The sequence below is a fragment of the Abramis brama genome, assembly GCF_963993115.1.
Source record: "Abramis brama genome assembly, chromosome: 15".
Lineage (NCBI taxonomy): Eukaryota > Metazoa > Chordata > Actinopteri > Cypriniformes > Leuciscidae > Abramis > Abramis brama.
Window position 1 is genome coordinate 28,210,542 of NC_139977.1, and position 24,736 is coordinate 28,235,277.

Genomic DNA, 24,736 nt, shown 5'->3' on the forward strand with positions numbered 1-24,736 from the left:
CGGCCTCAAAGTGAACACATATTGTCAAAAAACAGTCAGAGCATTTTAGATTAGATCTGCAAGGCCACAGAACCAGGAAAACACAATATAGATGGAATGTAGAGCACAGTGGAAAAGACCAAACAGAGACAATGATGATACATCAACACACAGAAACATGTTTATCAGGCCTTCTTTATGAAATGGAAAGAAAGTACAATGTTATTTTTAATGCTGTAAACATTCAAATTCATAGAAGAAAAATACAATTCTAAACAGATGAACAATGAATATAAACAGAAATACAGACAGCTGAGCGACACAGTCCGTTTGCCGCCCGGTCTTTATATGTCATCAACTACGGAGGCACTTCAAGGCCTCAGACGGAAACAAAACAGAGCGAGAAACGCGCGGGCACAAAGAAAATTATTACCCCCCACCCCCACCCCCACCACCGCCCCCGCCTTCGCTATCTATCAGAGCGAGCCTCGCATGCTATCCGCGAGTGTGCTGCTATACTCTATTCTCTCATTGTCTGCTGCTGCGGCAAAAAAACGAACAAATGTAAACTTTCAAAGGAATGGAAGGTTAAAAACCGCATAAAATTCTTCCAATGTTTCGTAATACTTGGAATGTTCCTCCGCACAACACGATGAGGTTTCATCAAACTCAACCCTCATCACATAAAAAGGCCTTCCTGAGAACCGGCTCCCCTAGTAACAGTTAAAACGCATATCAACATGGTCAAATATAGGATAAAAAATGATCCAAAAAACACTGAAATGAGGAAAACTACAACTACGCCAAAATACAAACACATAAACCCTGTTCAAACATTCACACTTCCTTGAAGACAGACACATGTGAGAGGAAATCACACATGTAACACACACACACACACCTGGGCTAAAGAGTGTGCTTATTGCATTTCATTACCCCGGCGACTGGCTCAAACATTACCGGAAGTCTCCATCCCAAAGAAACGATGATCAACAGCATGTATTTTGTGGCACACTCAACAGAACTAAGCGTGTGAGCTGTGGATGGTCGAAATGTCAATCATTTCAACTAGCTAACAACTGAAATCCCTATAGCTCAAAACGTAGCTATCATTTGATTAAGAAACATTGTTACTCGACTGAAATGCAGCACCTTGGCATATTTCATCAGTGACATCCTGTAACACAAGGACATTTTATTTCATAGCTAGTGGCTGCATAATTCAACAAATGATTACAGCGCGTTCATTTTCATTTGGATAATTAACACAATTGTCATATGTTTTGTTCAATTTCACTGGAGAATTCAGAAGTCTTTCCTTCAAAGGCTATGTTCCTGAGGTAATCTTTGCAGGCATCTTGAAATCTAATTTGGTTGTTTGCTACATTTGCTACAGTTCGAAATCACACACAAAACGGTTTTACATTCAACTTTGTCATGTAATAAATACATTGGGGGGAAACAGCTAGCTGGAGGCGAGGCTTATGTCCTGGAGGCGGAGCTGTTGGCCAGCCAGGGGTTTTGATTGGTTGTGCAGGAGTACAGTACTGCCTTAAACAGCAGTGGGAGCTGCTCCAGAGGAACGCCCATCATCCTCCCTGGAACCAATAATTACATCATTAGCAGAGCAACATTTTGATTGGCTAACGGTTGCACGGTCAAACCGCGTATTCATGCAGCATGCAAATTTTCATTATGAAATGCATTGCACGACAAGATATTAAAAGGAAATTAATGTGTTACAGTGCTGGGTTGATTACATACAAATTGTAGTCCGTTACAGATTGCAGTTAATAACGTAGTAAATCGTAGTTAGTAATGTAATCTGTTACATTAGATATTTTAGGTAATGTATTCAGACTACTTTTTGATTACTTTTAGATTACTTTTGACCTAACACATTTAAAATATTGATTTGAATAGGACAATCTTATTGATAACATATTGATATAAAAATATATATTCCACTGTATGAAAGGCATTAAACATAACGTCAGGGTTTCCCAAAGTGTGGTTTGTGAAGGAACTGCAGGGGGTTAGTGAGTTCATGAAAAGCTAATAATTTGTTAAATAATCCAAATGTCAAAATAAAATAACAGATTGATAACAGATCAACAAGGATGAGATATTTTAGTTGTTTAACTGCATGTCATGTGACCATCAGACTTCAGAGAACAGTGAATATGGAAATGCGTTGTTAAATTATTGACTTAATTATTAAATATATTAGGTCAAAAGAGGTTCAACTGACTAAAAAAGTTTGGGAATAACTACATTACATGTAAATATGAAATTACATTAATTTGTGTATTTTAATATGTTTGAAAGGCAAAAGCCTTCCCAAGACAATGATAAATGGTTAAATGACTCACTGAGTGATAATTTGAAAAATCATTAAAATGTGTTGATCAGGAGTTGATTAGTTATGCAATATTGCGAAAACACTCCTTAAAAGTGAAATGATTTCTGTAAATTCAGTGGTTAAATGTCGTTGCCTCTCAATTTTCCATGAAATTATAGCCGCTTGACTAGTTGGCAATCAATGAATATATAATCATGTAATAAATAAAAATGTAACTGTAGTCTAATTTTGCGAATTTTAAAATGTAATATAATCCGATTTCAATTTACAAGTACCTATTTTTTTTGGAATCTGATTACATAATCCAGATTACATAATCTTATGAATACATAAGCCATACAGGTTTGAAACAACATGGGGTTGAGTTGAGCAAACTATTCCTTTAAGATACACTACTATTCAAGATGTTTTTAATGTTTTTGAAAGAAGTCTCTTATGCTCACCAAGGCTGCATTCATTTGATCAATATTTCTGTTTGAATTCATTTTAAAATGTATCAAAGTGATCAAAGTTGAATTTTCAGCATCATTACTCAGTGTCACATGATCCTTCAGAAATCATTCGAATATTCTGATTTGCTGTGCAAGAAACACTGTTGAAATCAGTTGTGCTGCTTAACATTTTTGTGGAATCCATGATACTTTTTTTCAAGATTCTTTGATGAATATAAAGTTTAAAATATAAATTCTTTGATGAATCAAAAGCTGCGTTTATTTGAAATAGAAATCCTTTTTTAACATTACAAATGTCTTTACTGTCACTTTTGATCAATTTAATTAATCCTTGCTGAATTCTTACCGACACCAAACTTTTTAATGGTAGTGTAATTTAAGAAAAAAAACAAAACATCTTTTTGTGTTCATTTGCTTTCATCCACAATTTCTCTCCAGACGTATACATATACACACCTGAGGTATGGCGTATCTCAGAAAGGCAGGTGATGATGTCAGAGAAGCGTTTGGGTCGGTGAGGGTGGAGATGTTCTGTCAGGTCGCGACACACAGACCAGTAACGTTCACTTAACTGTTCCAGCATGGGTGTGTTGGACAAACCTGCCACATCTACAACACACACAATCAAATTACACACATCTGCTCTGTCGAAAAAAAGATCTCAGTGTGTATCAGGGTTAGTGTATTGTTACCTTGATTGAGCAGGGTGACCGTCTTTAAGCAGCTGAACTCTTCATTGCTGATGTTTAGTTGATGAAACTTACGAAAGAGAAAATTTAAGCTTTCCATGACCTCCATAGCATCCTCACCAAACCTGTACCCACACATGCATACATTCATAAATATCATATTCTGCACATATAATACACATTAAAAAAATCTAATTTACTCTATATAAAATATAACGCTTCACAATAAGGTTTCGTGTGTTAAATACATTAGTTAACATGAACTAAAAATGAACAATACTTCTAAGGGTTTATTAATCTTATTAAGTTACTTAACATAAGTTAATGCTAATTTAAACATTTACTAATACATTATTAAAATCAAATATTTTTTAGATTTTTTTTAAATTGCTAAAAAAAGAAATAAATAAATGCTTTAATAAACATACAGAGACACACACACACACACACACATATACATATATATATATATATATATATATATATATATATATATATATATATATATATATATATATATATATATATATATATACATATACATATACATATATATATATATATATATATATATATACACACACACACTGTATTTTGCTCATTCTCAATTCAACAATTTAACAATAACAATATTAAAACAGAAAATAACAGTAAATAACAATGTCAATAAAAAACAGCAATAAAAAAAAAAATACTGGACTTGAGTGCACAAAGTAAGTAGAAATTTCTTCTTCAGATGGCAAGTTGAAAGAAGAAAGGAAGAAGAGGGGCAAATTAATTGAGACACTATGTGACGAACTACAGTAAGGGGTAGCCAAAGAGGCCAATTGTTGGTGGATGGTAGTTATTTTGTCATTGAAGAAAGACATACATTTATCACATTGAGCAGTGCAGTACAGGTGTGCGGGAAGTGTGTCAGGAGGTTTCAGAATACGATTTGCAGTTGAATACAGTGCTTTAGTATTACCATCTCCAGACTCAATTAAATGTGAATAGAAAACATTTTTGGCAGCATAAAGAGCATCTTTGTAAAGATGAACATGTTCACTATACAGCTCTCTATGTATCATAAGTTCGTTTATAAAGGCGTTCCAAACGCCGGCCTCTGGTTTTGAGCTGGCGAAGTTCAGGAGTGAACCAGGGCGCAGAATGAGTGAATGACACAGTCCGAGTTTTAAGAGGTGCAAGAGTGTCAAGGAGCTGCTGTAGTTCAAAGTTATAAAAGGAGACCAAATTGTCAGGAGAAGTGAGATGGTCACTGAATGGAAGCTCAGTGATTGCGGCAGTCAGAACTGAAGGGTCGATCTTTTTTATATTCCGAAATGTCATCAAGCGTTGTAGTTTGTATTTAGAGAGTGTAACGTTAGCATTAAAAGAAAGTAATCTATGATCAGATATGGGTATTACATCTGCAGTACAGTCCCGAGGTGTAACACCTGAACAGCAGATGAGGTCCAGAGTGTGGCCTTTAGAGTAGGGTGACCAGACGTCCCGAAAAATTCGGGACAGTCCCGAAATCTAAGCTGTTGTCCCGAATCCCGAATCCGGCCCTAATTGTCCCGAAAATTATACTAAAGCAAATTCTTGAGTTGTTATTGTCTGATAAAACATTAAAAACTGTCCGTGGAGGTTGACTCGTCCTGCAGCCAGCCCCCGCCGGCTGCTCATTGGCTGCAGCATCTTTTTTTTTTCTTTTTTTGAAGTTCTACAAAGATACCGTAGGCGCGAATTAAAATGCATTGATAAGCGAGCGCGAGTTGTCGCAGCCGCGAGTACAGTGAATGTGCAGGCAGCCAGTCGTAAAGGAATGTTTGATTGGTTGCGGCACTGTGTGCAAAAAAAAACTTCGGCCTAATGTCTGATGTTGGGTTACACAAAGCAAATCTACACAATTATTTAGTTTTCTTATTTAATGACCGACAATTTCGTCATAATAATACTTTTTGCATAAGGCTTATTAGCGTTAGACTATAGCCTGAAATGTCTGATTTACGCACTGTTACAACAGTTTTTTTTTTTTTTTTTTTTTTTGGTCACAATGACATTTGAGTTCATGATTTTAATGTTGTTTTTTTGTGGCAGACTAAATATTAATGACAGACTGCTGATCTTTGAATAAAAATATGTTTGGTTCAGGTTTGAAAATTCATTTTATTATAGGCTATGTAGTCTAATATCATAGTAGGACTACCCCAAAACCTCCCCAAACAACCCCCCCCGTCCCGAATTTCAGCCAATCTCATCTGGTCACCCTACTTTAGAGTGAGTTGGAAAGTTCACATATTGTTGAAGACCAAAACTGTCTAAGCAAGAATTGAAATCCCTTGTGAGTGGGTTACTGGCAGTATCCACATGAATGTTAAAATCACCCAGGAGAATAAGATTGGGTGATAAGGTACACAGGTGGGTTAAAAATGCACAAAATTCACTTATAAAAGTATTGCAGTATTTCGGTGGCCGATAAATAACAGCTAATACTGTGGGTGTTGGACCGCTGGTTATATTTAGTACACATGATTTAACACATCATTATTTGTTTGAAATTCATGTGCACTTGTAATATTTAATCAAAATAACTTCTCCTCCCTCTTGTAACGGCATCTCTTCTTTAGCATGAGGGTGGGGCAACCTGTCACTCACATGAGATCCACCAATAGCAAAACAACCAATCCAATCAATTCCCCATGGACAAAATCAAGTCCCTCCCTACATTTATTCTTGGTCAAGAAGCCGTTTCACTCAGATATATGGCACAAAAAGGAAAGAATAGAATATCATGGAAACTTTGATGGCCATACACGTATATCTCACCTCTGTAGTGTCAGGCCGGACGGTGTGTACTGGTGTGTGATGTTGGCTAGTTCTCCCAGTATCTGTCCGCTGTGCACCGTGAGCAAGGAGAGCAGGGTAAGCTGATGCCAGGAAGCCCCCAGTAAACGAGTGCAGTCTTTGATGGACAGATCACTGTAGAACGGTAAACGCTTCATCCAGACGATCTGTCTGAATAGCAGCTCATCAGCTATACGACACAGCAGAGCCAACAGCTCCGACTGAGTCACGATATACCTGAACAAATGAGAAACAGAGACACTTGGAATTGAACAAGCTGCATCTTTCAGCATCTTTAACACTTTTATATGTAAATGAAAATCCCTTTGCATTATATGCTTAAGGGAGGGTAATACAGAATTGATATAGTGTAGCAATGGAACAATGATATTTAACCATTTTTTTATTTATATGCACAAATAAGGTATACATACATTTTATATTTAAAATTAAGTTTGGTCAGTAAGATTTTTTATGCTTTTGAGAAATTGTAATATTGTGAAATATTATTACAATTTAAACTAACTCTTTTTTATTTGAATGTTTTAAAATGTAATTTATTCCTGTGAACAAAGCTGAATTTTCAGCATTATTACTCCAGTCTTCAGTGTCACATGATCCTTCAGAAATCATTCTAATATGCTGCTCAAGCATTCTTAGTATTAATAATCATCAGTTGTGTTGCTTAATATTTTTGTGGAAACCGTGATATTTTTTTTAAAGTTCAAAAGAACAGCATTTCTTAGAAATAGAAATCTTTCATATCACTTTAATGCATCCCTTTTGAATAAAAGTATTGATTTCTTTCAATGAATTCCAATTGTTGTTTGAACAACAGCAAAAATCTGAGGGTGCAAAAGATTTACAAATATAAAATGTCCTTCAGGAGCTTCTGGAAATATTTTTGAATGACGATACAAGCAACTCATCTGTGTTTTGAACATTAATTGAAACATTGAAAAAACACAATGATTCAGTGAAATCAATCAAACTTTCAAAAAAGTGATGCTATTAACCCTTAATAGCAAGTAACATAGAATATACCACATAAAATGTATTTATTTCTGTTTTTTAACACATTAGACAACCAAAGTGGCTCCAAAGTTCAAAATGTTTATTTTCAATTTTACAGTTTGAATCACCCATTAAAAAAATATCTAAAAATAATCAACATTCAGCTCAAGGTCAGCTGCCTTTTGACGACATGCAGCTTGTTACATTTATATAAAGATGGTGTCAGAGCTTTTATACCAAGTCAAGACAATTAGACATGACTACTGACAGACATTTGAAAACGTAATGGGCAAGTAAGAGTGATAATCAACAAAATCTAGTCAAAACCAACTCAAAAATTGTGTTTGAGTCAAAAGTTGTGTTTGATATGTAATTCTGTGAGAGTCTTACCCCTTCTCTATGACCATGGGTGTAGTGAGAGGTGTGAGGTCTACAGCATTGAGTAGCTGGGTTGAGAATGTGTGTGATTGCGTCTTCAGGCTGCCGCCAGTAGGGGGCGGCAAAGGATATTTACACAACAGGAAAGAGTGTGTAAGTTGAGGACTGCTGCACTGATCTCTACAGGACACAGAGTACGTGCTCATATCCACAGAACGGCTGCAGAGAGAGAACAACAGACAAGGTTATATGTGCCATATATGCCCAAGCAATCTTAGTATATAAATGTCATTTGATAAAAACGACACAAGTCAATATAAAATAACATTTGCAACACTGCTACTTTTTAGTTTATTTAGGTTAATTTATTTTAGTACTTCAACTTTAAACAAAAATGGGGAAAAAATTCAGTTAACCTTCCATTTATTTTTATGGTTTTAGTTAACAATAACCTGATTTGCAACCCATTTCAAGTAACAAATTGTATAGGGTCGCTAACGACCCCAGGTGTGCAACAGTGTAAGTATATTTTTTTCTGCACAACAATAATTTAATCTTTGATGACTGAATGAAAGTGCAATTCACTCTATTCCACAAGGTGGCAATGTCTGATACACAATGATGAAGTGACGTTTCACTCATAGTTACAGCAGGCAGAAAACAAAAGAATAAGAAGAATCAGCAAAACTTGAATTAGCTCAGCGATTTACTGCAGAACAAGTACTGAACGCAATCACATATTAGTGTCACTTGATGGTGGATCTGGTGAAGAAGCTGTCAGCAGTCAAAATATTGATTTTGAAGATGCTGAAAATGATAGTTTTGAGAATATGTTTGAGATCGCAAAATGAAATGGGAAATGAGTTCTGACGAGGACAGTGATGATGGTATAAACATTCTGCTCAAACCGAACCCTTCCAAGCCTTTTTTTTCTTCTGTAATTCTTAGTTTAATATCAAGAGAGCTTTATATTTTTGCGACAGGTAGAAATCCATCCATGTTAGATATAGATCTGGGTCGCTAAAGACCCAAATATGTAAGAATGATTGGCGAAATATTCATGCATTTAAGGGTTAAGAGTGAAAAAAGAGAAAAAAAAAATTGTGAGGAACTTGATTTTATCCATCAGGAATTGATTGGATGGTGAAAAGTGTCTTTTTATAAAAAATAAGAGGGCTCTATGATGTCAGCAGAAAAGGAAAGTTGTTTCAGAGGTGGAGCGAATAGTACATTTTAATGAAACAAACATTTTTCTCTTTGGAATCACATTCACAAGGAATGAATGAATTAAAAAAAGTAAAAACTGCCTCAATTTTGAGCGTTTCTTTATCTTGTTTTGATTCTCTGCTCGTGTTTGTGTCGTGGAACGAACCAACAAACACCTCATAATTCAATTTAATCAAAGCCATTTGTCCCTGCACATAACAAGGGCAGACTGGGGTCAGTGTGTCCGTGTGTAAATGCATTAGAAGATCTCATTCGGGTCTCAACCTGGTTGACAGCGTGGAGAAAGATAAGGTCTGACCGCCCTCGGAGATATTGTTGCCAGGTGAACTGTGGTTACTGTAGCCGTGGCTCCACGTATCTGATAGTTCAGCTCCTTCTTTAAACTCCTGACCAGACATGATTCGTTCGATCTCCTCCAGCGAGATCTAGAAAGAGAGAAATGGAGAAAATCAGAGATGAATGCATGCCATCGACTGCACTATATCTCTGAGCAGAACGTCGCTGCGAGATAAAATATGGAGATCGGTCAATACGAAGCCATCTATTGAGAAATCCTCATGTGCTCATTCTTTATATTTTCTCTTTTCAACAGATTTTTTTTTTGTCTGTTTTAATCCGTCAATAATAGACTAAATCAAAAGCGAATGGGGTGTAACGCGCCCCTAAACAAACTCTTGCTTATCTTCCGTGGACTGAAAGCGATGGATCTGTCGACTGTTTAACAGAGTGAGATGTAATCTAATGATTTAACTCATGTCCAATAATGGAGGGAGAGTCAGCAGCAATGCTAACAAACATAAACACTTGATAACAAGGACACCAAGACAAACTCTGCACATTCACATTCTCTACAGATTTATATGATGTATACATACTTATAAGGAAAAGAGAGGAAAGGACAGGGTTTCTGTGTGTAACAATTGATCCCCATGTGTGGCCTTCAGGTTCAGAATCTCACTAAGCTCTCAGAGGAAACACAAAGCACTTCAGGTTCAATTCTGCAGGAATGCTCTGAGATTGTGTGGAGAAGAATGGACGACTCAGTTAATTTATATATATATATATATATATAAGTTCAAATTTGGAGGTCCACTGGATGTTCAACATGGCACCTCATGGCAAAGAACTCTCTAAGGATTTGAGCATTAGAATTGTTGCTCTCCAAAAAGATGGCCTAGGCTATAAGAAGAAAAAAAAAAAAAGAGACACATGAGTGCCGCCAGCATTGCTTTAGAGGTTGCGGAAGGTCAGTTTGTCAGTGCTCAGACCATACGCCACACACTGCAACAAGTCGGTTTGCATGGCCGTCGTCCCAGAAGGAAGCCTCTTCTGAAGCTGGCTCACAAGAAAGCCCGCAAACAGTTTGCTGAAGACAACCTGTCCAAGAGCATGAATTACTGGAACCATGTCCTGTGGTCTGATGAGACTAAGATAAACTTGTTTGGCTCAGATGGTGTCCAGCATGTGTGGCGACTCCCTGGTAAGGTGTACCAAGAAAATTGTGTCTTGCCTACAGTCAAGCATGGTGGTGATAACATCATGGTCTGGGGCTGCATGAGTGCTGCTGGTACTGGGGAGCTGTGCTTCATTGAGGGAAACATGGATTCCAACATGTACTGTGATATTCTGAAGCAGAACATGATGCCCTCCCTTCAGAAACTGAACCGAATGGCATGATAATGACCCCAAACACACCGCCAAGATGACGACTGCCCTGCTGAGGAAGCTGAAGATGAAGGTGATGGAGTGGCCAAGTACGTCTCCAGACCTGAACCCTATTGAGTACCTGTGGGGCAAATGGAAGGTGGAGAAGCACCATGTGTCTAACATCCAGCAGCTCCGTGATGTCATTATGGAAGAGGATCCCAGCAACAACCTGTGCAGCTCTGGTGAACTCCATGGCCAGGAGGATTAAGGCAGCGCTAGATAACAATGGCGCTCACACAAAATATTGACACTTTGGACACAGTTTTGACATGTTCACTTAGGGTGTACCCACTTTTGTTGCCAGCTATTTTGACAAAAATGGCTGTAAGTTGAGTTATTTTCAGAGGACAGTAAATCTATACTGCTATACAAGCAGCACATTGACAACTCTAAAATATATACAGGTTTCATTTCTATTGTATTGTCTGTTGAGAAGATATACTAAAATGTTTGCTGAAATGTGAGGGGTGTAGGGGTGTCCATGGTTAACCGATTAACTGATTAACCGTTAAAAATTGCGTAACCGAGTGAAACATCTTGCTCGGTTAAGTGGCGTCATTGGCGTGCATTGAATTTAGTTGTAATACATTTTTGCACCACCAGAGACCGCTAACGTTAAGACCAGTTTTCTAATATGAAGCGGGCAAAGAAAGCGCCGAGAGTGAAGGCTGTGCGCGAGCCAGAAACAAACATAGTATCCGCGCCACTGATCGCAGCACAATATCTGTCTGCAGAGCCGCAGAGCCACAGCTTTACCCCAGCAGTTTTACCCCGCGCATGCACAGTTTCATCACAACAGTTTTACCCGCAGAGTCCGTTTACCGTTACATTAACCCATACAATTTGTATTATGCATTTCCTAAACATGTACTTGTTCTTCCGACTTTTTACTATTGTGTTGATATGCGCGAGGGAGAGAGAGCAATACAGCACTCGTGTTGTTTGAAGGCGGTGAGAGTGCGCGCGCGCGGCCGGGGTTCTCTCACTGTTTGTTCTTATGCGCCCTGTCCACTGATCTAAATAATTAGTCTAGTTGTTACGACGACTTATTTGTTCCCTCGTTTTAATAAATCGTGGATACGTTGAACTAATTCCCTACCTCATTTTGATTTAACGAATTACAACGTGGCCAAAAACAGTTTGATACTATTAATTAGTGAATGCTAAAGACCTATTTTTTGTGAATTGGTGAATATTCAGGTGAATTATTTCGTGGCCACGAATTGATAATTATTAAAATGTTTTTCTTACCTGTGAAGATAGCTCTTCAGTGAAGGCCGACTATTCTCGTACAGCTTTTATTCCTTTTTTTGTGTGTGTGTGTGTGTGAATATTCAGGTGAATTGTTTCATGGCCACGAATTAATAATACCTCAGCACGTTTTACAAGACCCTTCTCGATCGCAGCGGCAACGAGCACTTTGATCACTTGATTTAAAAAACAAAACATTTCAGCGCTAGATCGCCTAAAAAAAAAAAAAAAAAAATGAACGAAATGAATGCTCTGCTAGTTAACTGGAGATGTTTTGTTTATTTATTGGTATTCGTGCCGCGAGAGGTTTCAAAAGTGGTGGGGACAATATCGACCTTAGAAAATAGTGGTGGGGACATGTCCCACCCGCAAATTAGCCTATCTCGGGGTTGCGGCGCGCACACTATGGTTAACCGAGTATTAACCGCTAAGGACCTCGGTTAACGGTTAATGAAAAACTTGAAAACGTGCAGCCCTAGAGGGGTGTACTCACTTTTGTGAGATACTGTACTGATACTGATATATATATATATATATATATATATATATATATATATATATATATATATATATATATATATATATATATATATATATATATATATATATATATATATACATACAGTGAGGAAAATAAGTATTTGAACACCCTGCTATTTTGCAAGTTCTCCCACTTGCAAATCATGGAGGGTTCTGAAATTGTCATCGTAGGTGCATGTCCACTGTGAGAGACATAATCTAAAAAAAAGAATATCCAGAAATCACAATATATGATTTTTTAACTATTTATTTGTATGATACAGCTGCAAATAAGTATTTGAACACCTGTCTATCAGCTAGAATTCTGACCCTCAAAGACCTGTTAGTCTGCCTTTAAAATGTCCACCTCCACTCCATTTATTATCCTAAATTAGATGCACCTGTTTGAGGTTGTTAGCTGCATAAAGACACCTGTCCACCCCATACAATCAGTAAGAATCCAACTACTAACATGGCCAAGACCAAAGAGCTGTCCAAAGACACTAGAGACAAAATTGTACACCTCCACAAGGCTGGAAAGGGCTACGGGGAAATTGCCAAGCAGCTTGGTGAAAAAAGGTCCATTGTTGGAGCAATCATTAGAAAATGGAAGAAGCTAAACATGACTGTCAATCTCCCTCGGACTGGGGCTCCATGCAAGATCTCACCTCGTGGGGTCTCAATGATCCTAAGAAAGGTGAGAAATCAGCCCAGAACTACACGGGAGGAGCTGGTCAATGACCTGAAAAGAGCTGGGACCACCGTTTCCAAGGTTACTGTTGGTAATACACTAAGACGTCATGGTTTGAAATCATGCATGGCACGGAAGGTTCCCCTGCTTAAACCAGCACATGTCAAGGCCCGTCTTAAGTTTGCCAATGACCATTTGGATGATCCAGAGGAGTCATGGGAGAAAGTCATGTGGTCAGATGAGACCAAAATAGAACTTTTTGGTCATAATTCCACTAAACGTGTTTGGAGGAAGAAGAATGATGAGTACCATCCCAAGAACACCATCCCTACTGTGAAGCATGGGGGTGGTAGCATCATGCTTTGGGGGTGTTTTTCTGCACATGGGACAGGGCGACTGCACTGTATTAAGGAGAGGATGACCATGTATTGCAAGATTTTGGGGAACAACCTCCTTCCCTCAGTTAGAGCATTGAAGATGGGTCGAGGCTGGGTCTTCCAACATGACAATGACCCGAAGCACACAGCCGGGATAACCAAGGAGTGGCTCTGTAAGAAGCATATCAAGGTTCTGGCGTGGCCTAGCCAGTCTCCAGACCTAAACCCAATAGAGAATCTTTGGAGGGAGCTCAAACTCTGTGTTTCTCAGCGACAGCCCAGAAACCTGACTGATCTAGAGAAGATCTGTGTGGAGGAGTGGGCCAAAATCCCTCCTGCAGTGTGTGCAAACCTGGTGAAAAACTACAGGAAACGTTTGACCTCTGTAATTGCAAACAAAAGGCTACTGTACCAAATATTAACATTGATTTTCTCAGGTGTTCAAATACTTATTTGCAGCTGTATCATACAAATAAATAGTTAAAAAATCATACATTGTGATTTCTGGATTTTTTTTTTTAGATTATGTCTCTCACAGTGGACATGCACCTACGATGACAATTTCAGACCCCTCCATGATTTCTAAGTGGGAGAACTTGCAAAATAGCAGGGTGTTCAAATACTTTCCTCACTGTATATATATTATATATATACAGGGTTCCCACACCTTGGTTAACTTCAAATTCAAGGACCTTTCGAGGACTTTCCAGGTCCAATACCCTCAAATTCAAGGACTTAATGTGGGGACACATTTGTTGTGTCCAACAACAAACGTTGAGGTACCATCGTAGTTTCATGCGCGCACGAACGTCATGCCAACGTACAACCCAAAGTAGCCTACCTCATGCGGGAACTTTCCAGGCTCAAAATGAGGCGGAGGTGGTAAAATCCTAATAATGTATTTTAATAATAAGATAATTCAATTTGTATTTTTTGTAGATCATCATATAGCCTAATGTGCTTTCCCACATTATTTTTGTGGGTGGAGTCTGGTACCTCTAGGGGGGTCTAGGGGGGTCTTGGTGGGGTCTTGTTGGGGTCGGTACCCCCCCCCCCCCCCCCCCGTAAGAAAATTTTGTACATTTTAACGATAAATTCATTAATCTGGTGCACTTTGAGTCACCCGAATCCACTGTTAAAAATAAATAATCCACCCGCAAACCACCCATATTCTTTGATTTAGATATCTGCATCTGATCATCACATTACAATTATTCAAATTCTTAGTGTTAAGCATGATAATATGGTAACATCACACTGAAGTAGGCTGATTTAAAATGAACATTTATTTTAAATAAAAGTTCTTCTTTTGGCAAAATTACATTTCTTAATAGCCTAAACAGAGGCTTTACTCCCTTCAAACTTAAATTGTCAATGTTTAATTACATCACTGTTTGAAAACACTAATTTTTTGTACCTTTTATAAAGGGCATTTTTCCCCTAATTTTATTAAATGTATGCTCCATCTTTCATTTCAAATTCTTAAATTTGATCAATATATTCAATTAAAATAATAAGACACTAGGCTGTTACCAATCAAATTAAATAATTTACATTGAAAAATTATAACTGTATTAAATTAGATTATTTTAAATATTTTTGAATATACAAATAAGGAATGTTGAAAAGAATGATACTTTATGAAACTAAACCGCCAGTAGGAGGCGGCAGGCGACCATCTTAATGAGCGAGTCATTGAGTCATTCATTCAAACGATTCGTTCAAACGGCTGATTTATTCAGAATGAGGCAGTTTATGAATGGGTAATTAAATCTTTGACTCAACCGATTCGTTCAAAACGCTGAATCATTCAGTAATGCAACAAGTGTTGCTGTGAGATGCGCTATGGTTCTGTGATCTTTGTTTGGAACTATTTTCGCTGCTGAAACAGAACAAAAACAGTCATTGCGTCTAAAATGTAAGTGACTACATTTTAACTATTTGTTTATTGAACTGTTATGAAATCAATCTCGGTTTCAGTCTTGATGGCATTCAGGAAAACAGCTCTCTGGTCGTGTGTAGCCTAGGCTATATATTGTTTCTTAACTATAATATGTTATAAATAACTGCGCGAGCCTCAACAGCGCAACATTGTTACCGTCAGTACATTAGGTAGGCCTATATTATTATCAACTATAGGCTATCAATCGCCACTTACATTAAATGAAATAAAACAGAATCATCCTCACGTTTTTGGTGATTCCCTAGTTATTTTTTATTTTTATATTAAAAATTGTTTTAATCAGGGCATTTGTCCGGTTGGGCTACAATTCTCTCTCACTTTTCCCTTCAAAAAAAAGAAAAAAAACACACGTGTCCCGGACACAGTCTATGGTCCCTGACAAGCGTTACTCGAGCCCTGATATGTTTTCCTTGATGGGTTTTCCCTGAAGAGAATTACGTTGTTGAAAACGAAAGTAAAAGAGTCACGCACGATCACTGCGTTTTACCGTGATGAGAGTTCCGTGTCTTTATTAAACTCAACACATTATAATGATTTATCCGTCATCCACCCTCGATTAATTGGAATGGAATGTTTGTATTACTTGGCCCGCCCGACCTGCGGATTAGCCTATCCGCGATCCGCGCAGCACTATACGGTTTGAGAATGGACACAAGCGGTAACAGCAATAGAACCATCACGGTGGGAAAAGTGTATCTGACCATGTGACTGTCTGTCCCGAGTTTTGTCGAGAGCCGGAGGCGGCACGAAATTTGACGGAGGCGGCCGCCTCATAATTCTCTATGCAGGAAAAACCCTGAACGTAACGCGTAAATGCGCTTAACTAGTGTAAATCAAGCAAGCTAGTATGCATAGGCCATGAAGTGTTGGCGAAATAACACATTAGGGGACCGGAGTGAATTTTCCAGAAAACTTATTGCACAAAATAAAATCAAGCACTTTCAAGGACCTGTCTCTATATAGGTTTATTTTCAAAAACTTTCCAGGGCCTTGAAAACATTTTTTCAGATTCACAAACTTTCAAGGATTTCAAGGACCCGTGGGAACCCTGTATATATATATATATATACAATATATATATAATTTATTTTTTTTACTTTTTTTTAAGTAAGTATTATGCTGCATGTATTTGAAAAAAAAAAAAAAAAAAAAAAAAACCCTGATATTGTGAAATACCATTCCAATTTAAACTAACTGTCTTCTATTTGAATATATATTCAAATATAATTTATTCCTGTGATGGTAAAGCTGAATTTTCAGCATCATTACTCCAGTCTTCAGTGTCACATGATCCATCAGAAATCATTCTAATATTCTGATTTGCTGCTCAATAAACATTATTATTATCAATGTTGAAAACAGTTGTGCTGATTAATATTTTTGTGGACTTTTCATGATTCTTGAATAGAGAGTTGAATAGAATAAATAGAAAGTTAAAAAGAAAGAAAGAGTAAATTGTTTTTTTAATCGATTAAATACAATTGTATTCAATCTATAAAAAAAAAAAAAAAAAACACAATTGCACATTTTTCTGAAATTGTGATCAATCACATCTAACATTAAAGTTTTTTATATATATAAATTTTCATATTGTAATTTTGACAGCCCTATATATCCAAAAGAGTGGTTTTGTCAGATTTAGCTCACTTCTGGGGACAAATAGCTATAGCCATGTAGAAACGCACACAACTGTCTTACCTGTACAGGTCCGATCATTTTATTCCTCCCTCCTGGCATCCCGTCCTCTCTGATTGCTGAAAGTGAGATCAAAAAGATCTGTAAGGAATTGCATACTAGCATTTTACAATATTCAGTATATATACTGTGCATAGATGATTATTTAATATTATTTACCAAAATGTGCACAATAACAGAGCGCACAGCTCAAAAAATATTATATCCCATGTGTCATCATCTTTTCCATTTGACAAATGTTTTCCATTTGACCATCTCTGATTCTCTGATCTCTCATTACTCGATGAGAATTTAAAAATGCAAGACACTTTTGCACAAAATTGAAAAAATATGATATGTATATGTATGTAATGTATGCATTACACAGTATATACTTTGTGGTATGCAGTAAGCAAGTCACTAGTATTGCAAATCAAACATTGCCAGGAGGAAGTTGGTGGTTAGTAGAGCAACACAGACCAACAGCTCCCTCTGATGCACACCGCAGGCAAGTACACTCAACAGTGTGTACCATAGGCTAAAGTGTAGAAATGGTCAATTATCTATATGTATATGTGTGAGAGAGTTTAGCCCCAAGTATCAGAGAGGGACAGCATGCTCTGGATCAAGAAATTTGTTATCAGAACCATCTGAGCAACTCATGATTATACATGCAGCGGAGCAACCCAGATCTACAATCTGATTTCTGTGCGTTTTTTCCTTCAGGCATGGCTAATCAAACCCTGATCTATATCACCTAATTTACATAGTGGAAAGATCAGATATTTGCCTCTAATGAAGCAGCATCAAAGAACAGACAGAGAGGGACAGTTAAGAGGTAAATAAACCTTGATGTTTTTGTGTTTATACAAAAGACGTGTTGCATAATTTGGGTGAAATTGTAATTCTGAATGGATACGCATAAAAAAGGAGAGAGGGAAAGAAAAATAGCACAGGGAAAAATAAGAAAAAAACAGGGGCAAAGAAAAAGATTAAAGGATGTTTAATAGAAAGGAAGTTTTAAAGATATGAAATCTTATTATATTCATAGCATCAAAGAATTAAACTAAAAATGATTCATGGTTATTTTTACTTTGATTTGGATGATAAAGAACCTTTATTTTAGATTCGGTGTTTCTTATTATTTTCATTGCATTAACTAAAGTTAGCGGACAATGAGCAAAACATTTGTTACAGTTTTTATTAATCTTTGTTAATGTTAGTTAATAAAAATACAGCATTGTTAGCTAATATTAGCTAAGGTCCATTAAACAATATTAACAGATACATCTTTTTATTTTAATAATGTATTAATAAATGTTGAAAATAACATTAACTAAGATAAAAAAAATGTTTTAGAAATATATTTAATTGTTAGTTCATTTTAACTAATGTAGTTAACCAATGGAATCGTATTGTAAAGTGTTACTTTTTATTTCTATTTAGATAATGAACTTTATTTTTTAAATTGAATCTATATTTTAATAGTAATAACCTTGATTTAAACAAGTTTCTCACTGCATTTCTTAAGCACTTTGGATTTAATCTGCTGGTTTAAATCATCAGTGTGTGTGTGTGTGTGTGTGTGTGTGTGTGTGTGTGTGTGTGTGTGTGTGTGTGTACCCTTGCGGTTCATTCCCATCTGAAGGCATTTCTGCAGTCTGCAGTACTGACAGCGGTTGCGTTGCTTGCGGGACATCTGGCAGTTCTTGTCCCTGTTGCAGCGGTAGATGCGCTTGTTGCAAATACTGCGTTTGAAGAAGCCCTTACAACCCTCACAGGAAATGATGCCATAGTGCAGTCCAGACGCCCGGTCACCACAGATCAGACACCAGCGCTCACCCCCATCCTCTACAGGGAAAGAAAGAAAGAAATGTCATTTAATTGCATGCAAAATAAAGCGAGAGGCCTCATTTTCTCATTTTTAATGTCCTCCGTATTCTTGATTTTAACATTTTCAGTCAAGTCCATAGTAATATCAGCTTTGTATAAAAACAATAAAAGTCTATGATATGTCCTAATTTGGATAGCTGGATCAATGTTTGTGTGACGTATTTGCTATCTTTATGGGGACAGAAGATGTGTAGGACATTACAAATAATCTACCAAATAATAGCTTAATTAAAATCTAAAAAAAAAAAGAAAAAAAAAAAAAGATAAATACATGAATAATAAAATAAAATCTAAAAACGTAAAAAAAAAAAAAAATTAAAAACATTAAACATTAAAGTAATAAATTACATGATTTCATGTTATTTTACTACATTATTAAAATATAATAAAATTAATGTAAATAAAATAAATGTTTAATCAATTTTAATATAAATATAAATAATAAATTTTAATATATTACTGAAATAAAATAAATGTATTTATTTTATTATGAATAGTTTTTTACTAAAAATAATACATTTATTAATAATAAAATATTATAAATGTCAAGTACAGAATTTTATTTGTTATACATTATTAATAAGGTGAAATTAATTACAATTTCATCAAATAAAATGGGAATAACTTTCATATTTAAATTCATATTTTTGTCTGATTAGCCATTCAAGACATATTGGTTAAGCACCAGTCAATGGGATATGAATATATGTGCAAATATGATTTAAAACCAAAAAAAAACCCAAAATCATATTAAAAATAATATGAACAGGAAGATAAGAATGACACACAGATGTCTCTGTGACATCTGATAGTAGGTTAATCTGAGTTTATCGAGCTGTTGAAATCATTGTAATCTTAAACTTACAAATTTTTTTAAAAAAGTTCTAAAAGTTCTTATCTAAATCTCAGAGCAATAGAGAGGAGGATTACGCAGACACATTGCCCGGCCGGCACATATGCGTATGCCAGGAATCTTCTGCAGTCTCACTGTGTGTTTGAAATGACTTACAGCATCATGCGGCGTGACCCAGATTTGACTACAAACCAAAGAGACAGAGAGCCGGCAGGAAGGGGGATGGGAAACATGGAAAGAAAGACAACTGAATGCAACATTCAGTCTATATTTAAACAATAATCACACGGTATTACAGCTGGCCTGATATTCAAACAAAAGAATATGTAAAATTCCATGCAGGGAACACATTGCAATGATTATTCAAATGAACCTGTGAAGAACCTGAAAAGAATCAGCTAAACTTGACAGATCTCTTCATTTCTCAGAGGTGCTGGTGAACTGTAGAGGGAGCAGGTGAGCGCGGGGGTCACGGAGAGGTCTTCTAAAAGCCTGAACGTCGTAAACGCAAAGGAAAGCACTCAACCTAACCCTGAACTCTAGAGCCATTTTACAACCCTCAGGAAGGTTGTGTGTTGTAAGGGCACAGTATTGTTGAGGATTGGGTCAAACATAGGTCAAACTTTATAGCAAACGGGAACTATGGAACACACATTTTTAAAACTGAACGGGGTGACACACACACCCACTCACTCTAACTAACTCGAATGCGCCCAATGTCTAAGTAAAAGATAAAAAATACCCCCAGGCATAATCATCACATTCTGACAGGGACAGAATAAGGAAGAAACAGGAAGAAAGAAAAAAAAGTGCTTCTCAATTGATAGGTCAGAAATCTCAGGTCTGTTCAGACCCTGACAGACATTTTCATTCAATGTTATTTTAGCAATTTTGCAGTTGGATCTGATTTTGCAGGTCACTGTGATTTCGCCAAGTAGATGTTCCTAGATCAACATATTTTGTTGACCCTGGAACAACATTTCTGTCTGAAAATGTAGTCCCAACCATACCCCTAAACCTATCCCTACCCATAAGTTATCCCTAAACTCTGATGTAACACTGATGTAGAAGCACCTAATCCTGCTTTTAAGCCTAAACTTGTCAAACTGTGAATTTGTCCCTCAAATCTGATTGGAATGTTGTTCCAGGATCAACAAAGATGTCGATTTTTCAGTATAAATTGCGAGTCCTCGTCCTTTGGAAGTGCAGCAAAGTGGATTTGCTTTTGCAGCACTGAAAACAGCATCTTCCTGACATGTCCACAACACAAACCAAAGTCTTCCAGGCCTCAGCTACAACTGCAGTATTTGAGGGCAGGTCAACGTAGACCTTGTTTGCCGGCAGCCAATGAAGACTGGCATTATGCAATTTGTTACAAACCTCCGTAGGTTCAAGCAGGAAGTAAGACTGGAATTGCTGACGACTCGTTTCAGGCAGTTCAGAATTGGTTCCTTACTTTGGGAGACAATAAATGAGGGATAATGTCCGTACATCCAGCCGTTTGTTATCGCAGAATAAACCCAGACAGGGTGATCAGGACCCCAATGCGAAGCAGAGTTTATTCTGCGATAACAATTGGCTGGATGTACATTACCCCGCTTATTACACGGCTACTTGTCACGCAAGTAAATAATTAGACATGAAATACTGTTGAAATATTTGATTAGCTCTTTAAATGCAAAGCTTCCATGGAGAAAGCAGTTGCTATCAAGAAGCAAGTTCAAAATAGACGGATATTTAAGAGAGATGTAAAGTCATACCACTTATTACATGGTATTTCACCACATAAATAACAGATATTGATTTGAAATGAAACTTTAAAATCGTACCTGTTTGTTATCTGATAATCCATTACAGTATACAAAAAAAAAATCATCGAAAAATGGCAGCAGCTGTGTTTGTATGAAACAAGAGAGAGCGAGTCTGCGACACCGGATGACAATTAAATATCTGTACAAAAAATATTAATTTAAGTTTTATTAGCTCACCAAACGGAAAACTTCCACAAGGAAAAAACGTTCCTAGCAAGCGTTAAGCACCAACTTTTTACCGGTTGTTATCGGGGAATAACATACCGCTGGATGGCGCGATTGACCAATCAGAATCAAGCATTCCACAGGGCTGTGTAATATTTCTACTTTGATAGACTTTGATCTTTGAAATATTGCAGATCTTTAACATTCACAAACAGCTATATTACACACTAAAGATAATATCTGAAAAACATAACTGCACTTTAAAATGTTTATTACTGCATAGTGCATACTGTTTCACATTCCATTTAAAAACATAGTAGGTAGTACACAGTGCATCCTACATACCGTATTCAGTAAGCTAGTACTCTACTCTGAACAAGCCTTTGACTCTGCTGATCAGAAGGAACAGGCATTTCACAGTCAGCGTGTGATGATGATGTTGGCTCATATAGTTCACTTCACAGCACCAGAAGAAACAGCAGGAGCAACAAATCCCTTGATTTCCCTACATCCCTGTGTCATTCTCACTCCATCTCTCTCTATCCCCCGTTCATGCTGTTCTAGATCTGTCAGTGTGTATTACCGCCACCTACATTCAGAAGCATTCTGTGTCTTGCTATCTCGTCCTAGCACTTTAGCTCATTTATATCACTCACGCATAACAAAACACTGAAAATACGGAAGTAATGGCTTTAGAGTAACTTGTTCAAATAAAATGGGCTTCATCAAAAAGATAATGTCTAATTAAATAAAAATAAACACACAAATGAGGGTTAATCTTTAAACTGGTAAAAGAAGAATGTAAAAGCTGAAATGACTATGAAATCAGCTGTTATTTTATGTTATCATGATTTTAACCTTCAGTCTTTAAGTTTGTAGATTGCAGGTTCGGAAGATGATGATGTGGGGGATTCAAAATAGACAAATCAAAGGCTAAACCACAAGCTAACCGTTGTGCATGTTAAACTTTTAGTACTACTAGTGATGCACTTATCTCAGCTAAAACAACACGAACATTAACCTCGTGAAAAAATAAGTGCACTTAATTGTATTGAATGTGCACTTGTAGTGTACTTCCAATAATAAAAGTATATATTTTTTTAAAAAAGTGTACTTTGTTGGTGATAATATAACATTAAAGAAATAAAAGGACACTTAAGTGTACTTAAAGAGTACACTTTCATGAGCATCTCCTTAAGTACACTTTTAAAAAGTGCACACTGATATAACGTCAAAATAAAGGTTTTACTTTACATTGTTTTAATAATCTTGTCATGCTTTTGAAAAATATTAACATATTGACTAACATACTAAAGCATATGTAAAGTACTTGATATTAATTTTAACTGTAGTCAGTGTGTTATTTGATATCACATTTAAAGTTCATATATTTAAATTGCTAAATAAATAAGTACTCTTTTTAAAGCATGCTAAAGTGTACTTTTCCACAAGAGTAACGCTAAAGATTTACACTACAGATTCCTATTGCTGTAAATTTCATTTGACTTTACTTATCAGTCCTCTCTCGGATTGAGAGGTAGGAAGGGTTTAAACCTGCAGAAGAACCTGATGTGACCTGATCCAGCATCTAGATCATTGGTCTGTGAACCCCAGTCCTATTTGATGGGGTTTTAGACATGCCTGGTTAGTACACATGTTCCTACATAGTACGTTGACCTAGTTGTGTGAGAGAATCACCATAGGCAAAGAGGATTGTGGGAAATGCACCCCGAGTGTTCAGAAAGATTAGGGCAAAAACGTCAATGCAACATAGAAAACAAAGCCAAACACACACACACACAAAATGCTTTGTAGGTATTGGACAGGTGTGTGTTTTTGCTCCCAGCGGAAGGCAAAGCGTAACAAACCGCATGATTTAGCTGTACGAAAACTGCCCAGTGGCGAAATGTATCCATCTACCACATCTCCTCTTTCCTCTTTGATCATTATCTTTCATCAATTATTCCCAAGAGTCCCCCCCCCCCAACATCTCTCTCTTTCTGTTTGTCTTTCTCGGTCTACGCAAATTAACTCAGCCTCAGCCAATCAGAGAGCTCCAATTCAGAGCATCAGGAATCTCAGCCAATCAGAATCCGTCACTCAATGCACATGGACAAATTCGCAGCACATCATTTGGGTCATATATAGTTCATCTCAAATACGAAGAACTCACAATGAGGATGTTAGCTCTGTAGTGACTCATCCAGCAGTGAATGTGCATGTTTGTTTACCACGGCAGCTTCATGATGCGAGCACGAGAGATTCCTCCAGAAAAGCAGGCATTCCTCCAGATAGCATTCAACTCTTCAACATCACAGGAGAGTCAAGGTAACTATGTTGAGGTAAGATTGGCTTATTCTTTCTCTTTTGATATATTTGTAGCTTTCTCCATCACTCTGTAAGTTCAGTTGCTCTTGTGTCTGATTCAGCTGGCTCAGCTTTATGCATTGTGACACTGACCCAGTTCTACTTGGATCCATTTTGCATATGCAAATGACTGCAATGCTAATTAGAATCCAATTATTATATTAAAAGAAAACAGTATGACACTTTTCTATATAGGATCTGAATGATTATCCATGTTTCATATTCAAACTTAAAAATATATATATATTATTATATATATAAAATGACTATTTTCAATTTACTATAATCATATTTCCACAGTATTTCAATGAATACTATGGTACATAAGCAAAAAATACCATAATACCATGCTACTTTTATGCCATGGTACTGAATTGTTATCATATCCTTATACCATGGTATTTAAAGGTACAAATAAAAACATGGTAATATCACAGAATTTTCATATAAACCATGGTACTGATTTAACACTATTTTCATGTATATACTATATACATACTAATACCATGGTACTTTCATACATACCATGCTACTG

The 24,736-nt window shown here is 36.7% G+C and overlaps 1 protein-coding gene across 1 annotated transcript in view; it reads right to left on the reverse strand.

Annotated features, from left to right (window-relative positions):
- Positions 1–447: 447 nt before the first annotated feature.
- Positions 448–24,736, reverse strand: part of nr6a1b (nuclear receptor subfamily 6, group A, member 1b) — a 33,764-nt gene continuing 9,475 nt past the window's right edge. The window contains exons 3-10 of the mRNA XM_084137199.1: positions 18,736–18,963; positions 17,137–17,192; positions 9,195–9,355; positions 7,716–7,922; positions 6,294–6,548; positions 3,486–3,607; positions 3,250–3,402; positions 448–1,577 (exon numbers count right to left, since the gene is read on the reverse strand). Of these exons, the coding sequence (XP_083993325.1) occupies positions 1,462–1,577; positions 3,250–3,402; positions 3,486–3,607; positions 6,294–6,548; positions 7,716–7,922; positions 9,195–9,355; positions 17,137–17,192; positions 18,736–18,963 (1,298 nt within the window). The 3' untranslated portion in view covers positions 448–1,461. The remainder of the gene's footprint in view (positions 1,578–3,249; positions 3,403–3,485; positions 3,608–6,293; positions 6,549–7,715; positions 7,923–9,194; positions 9,356–17,136; positions 17,193–18,735; positions 18,964–24,736) is intronic.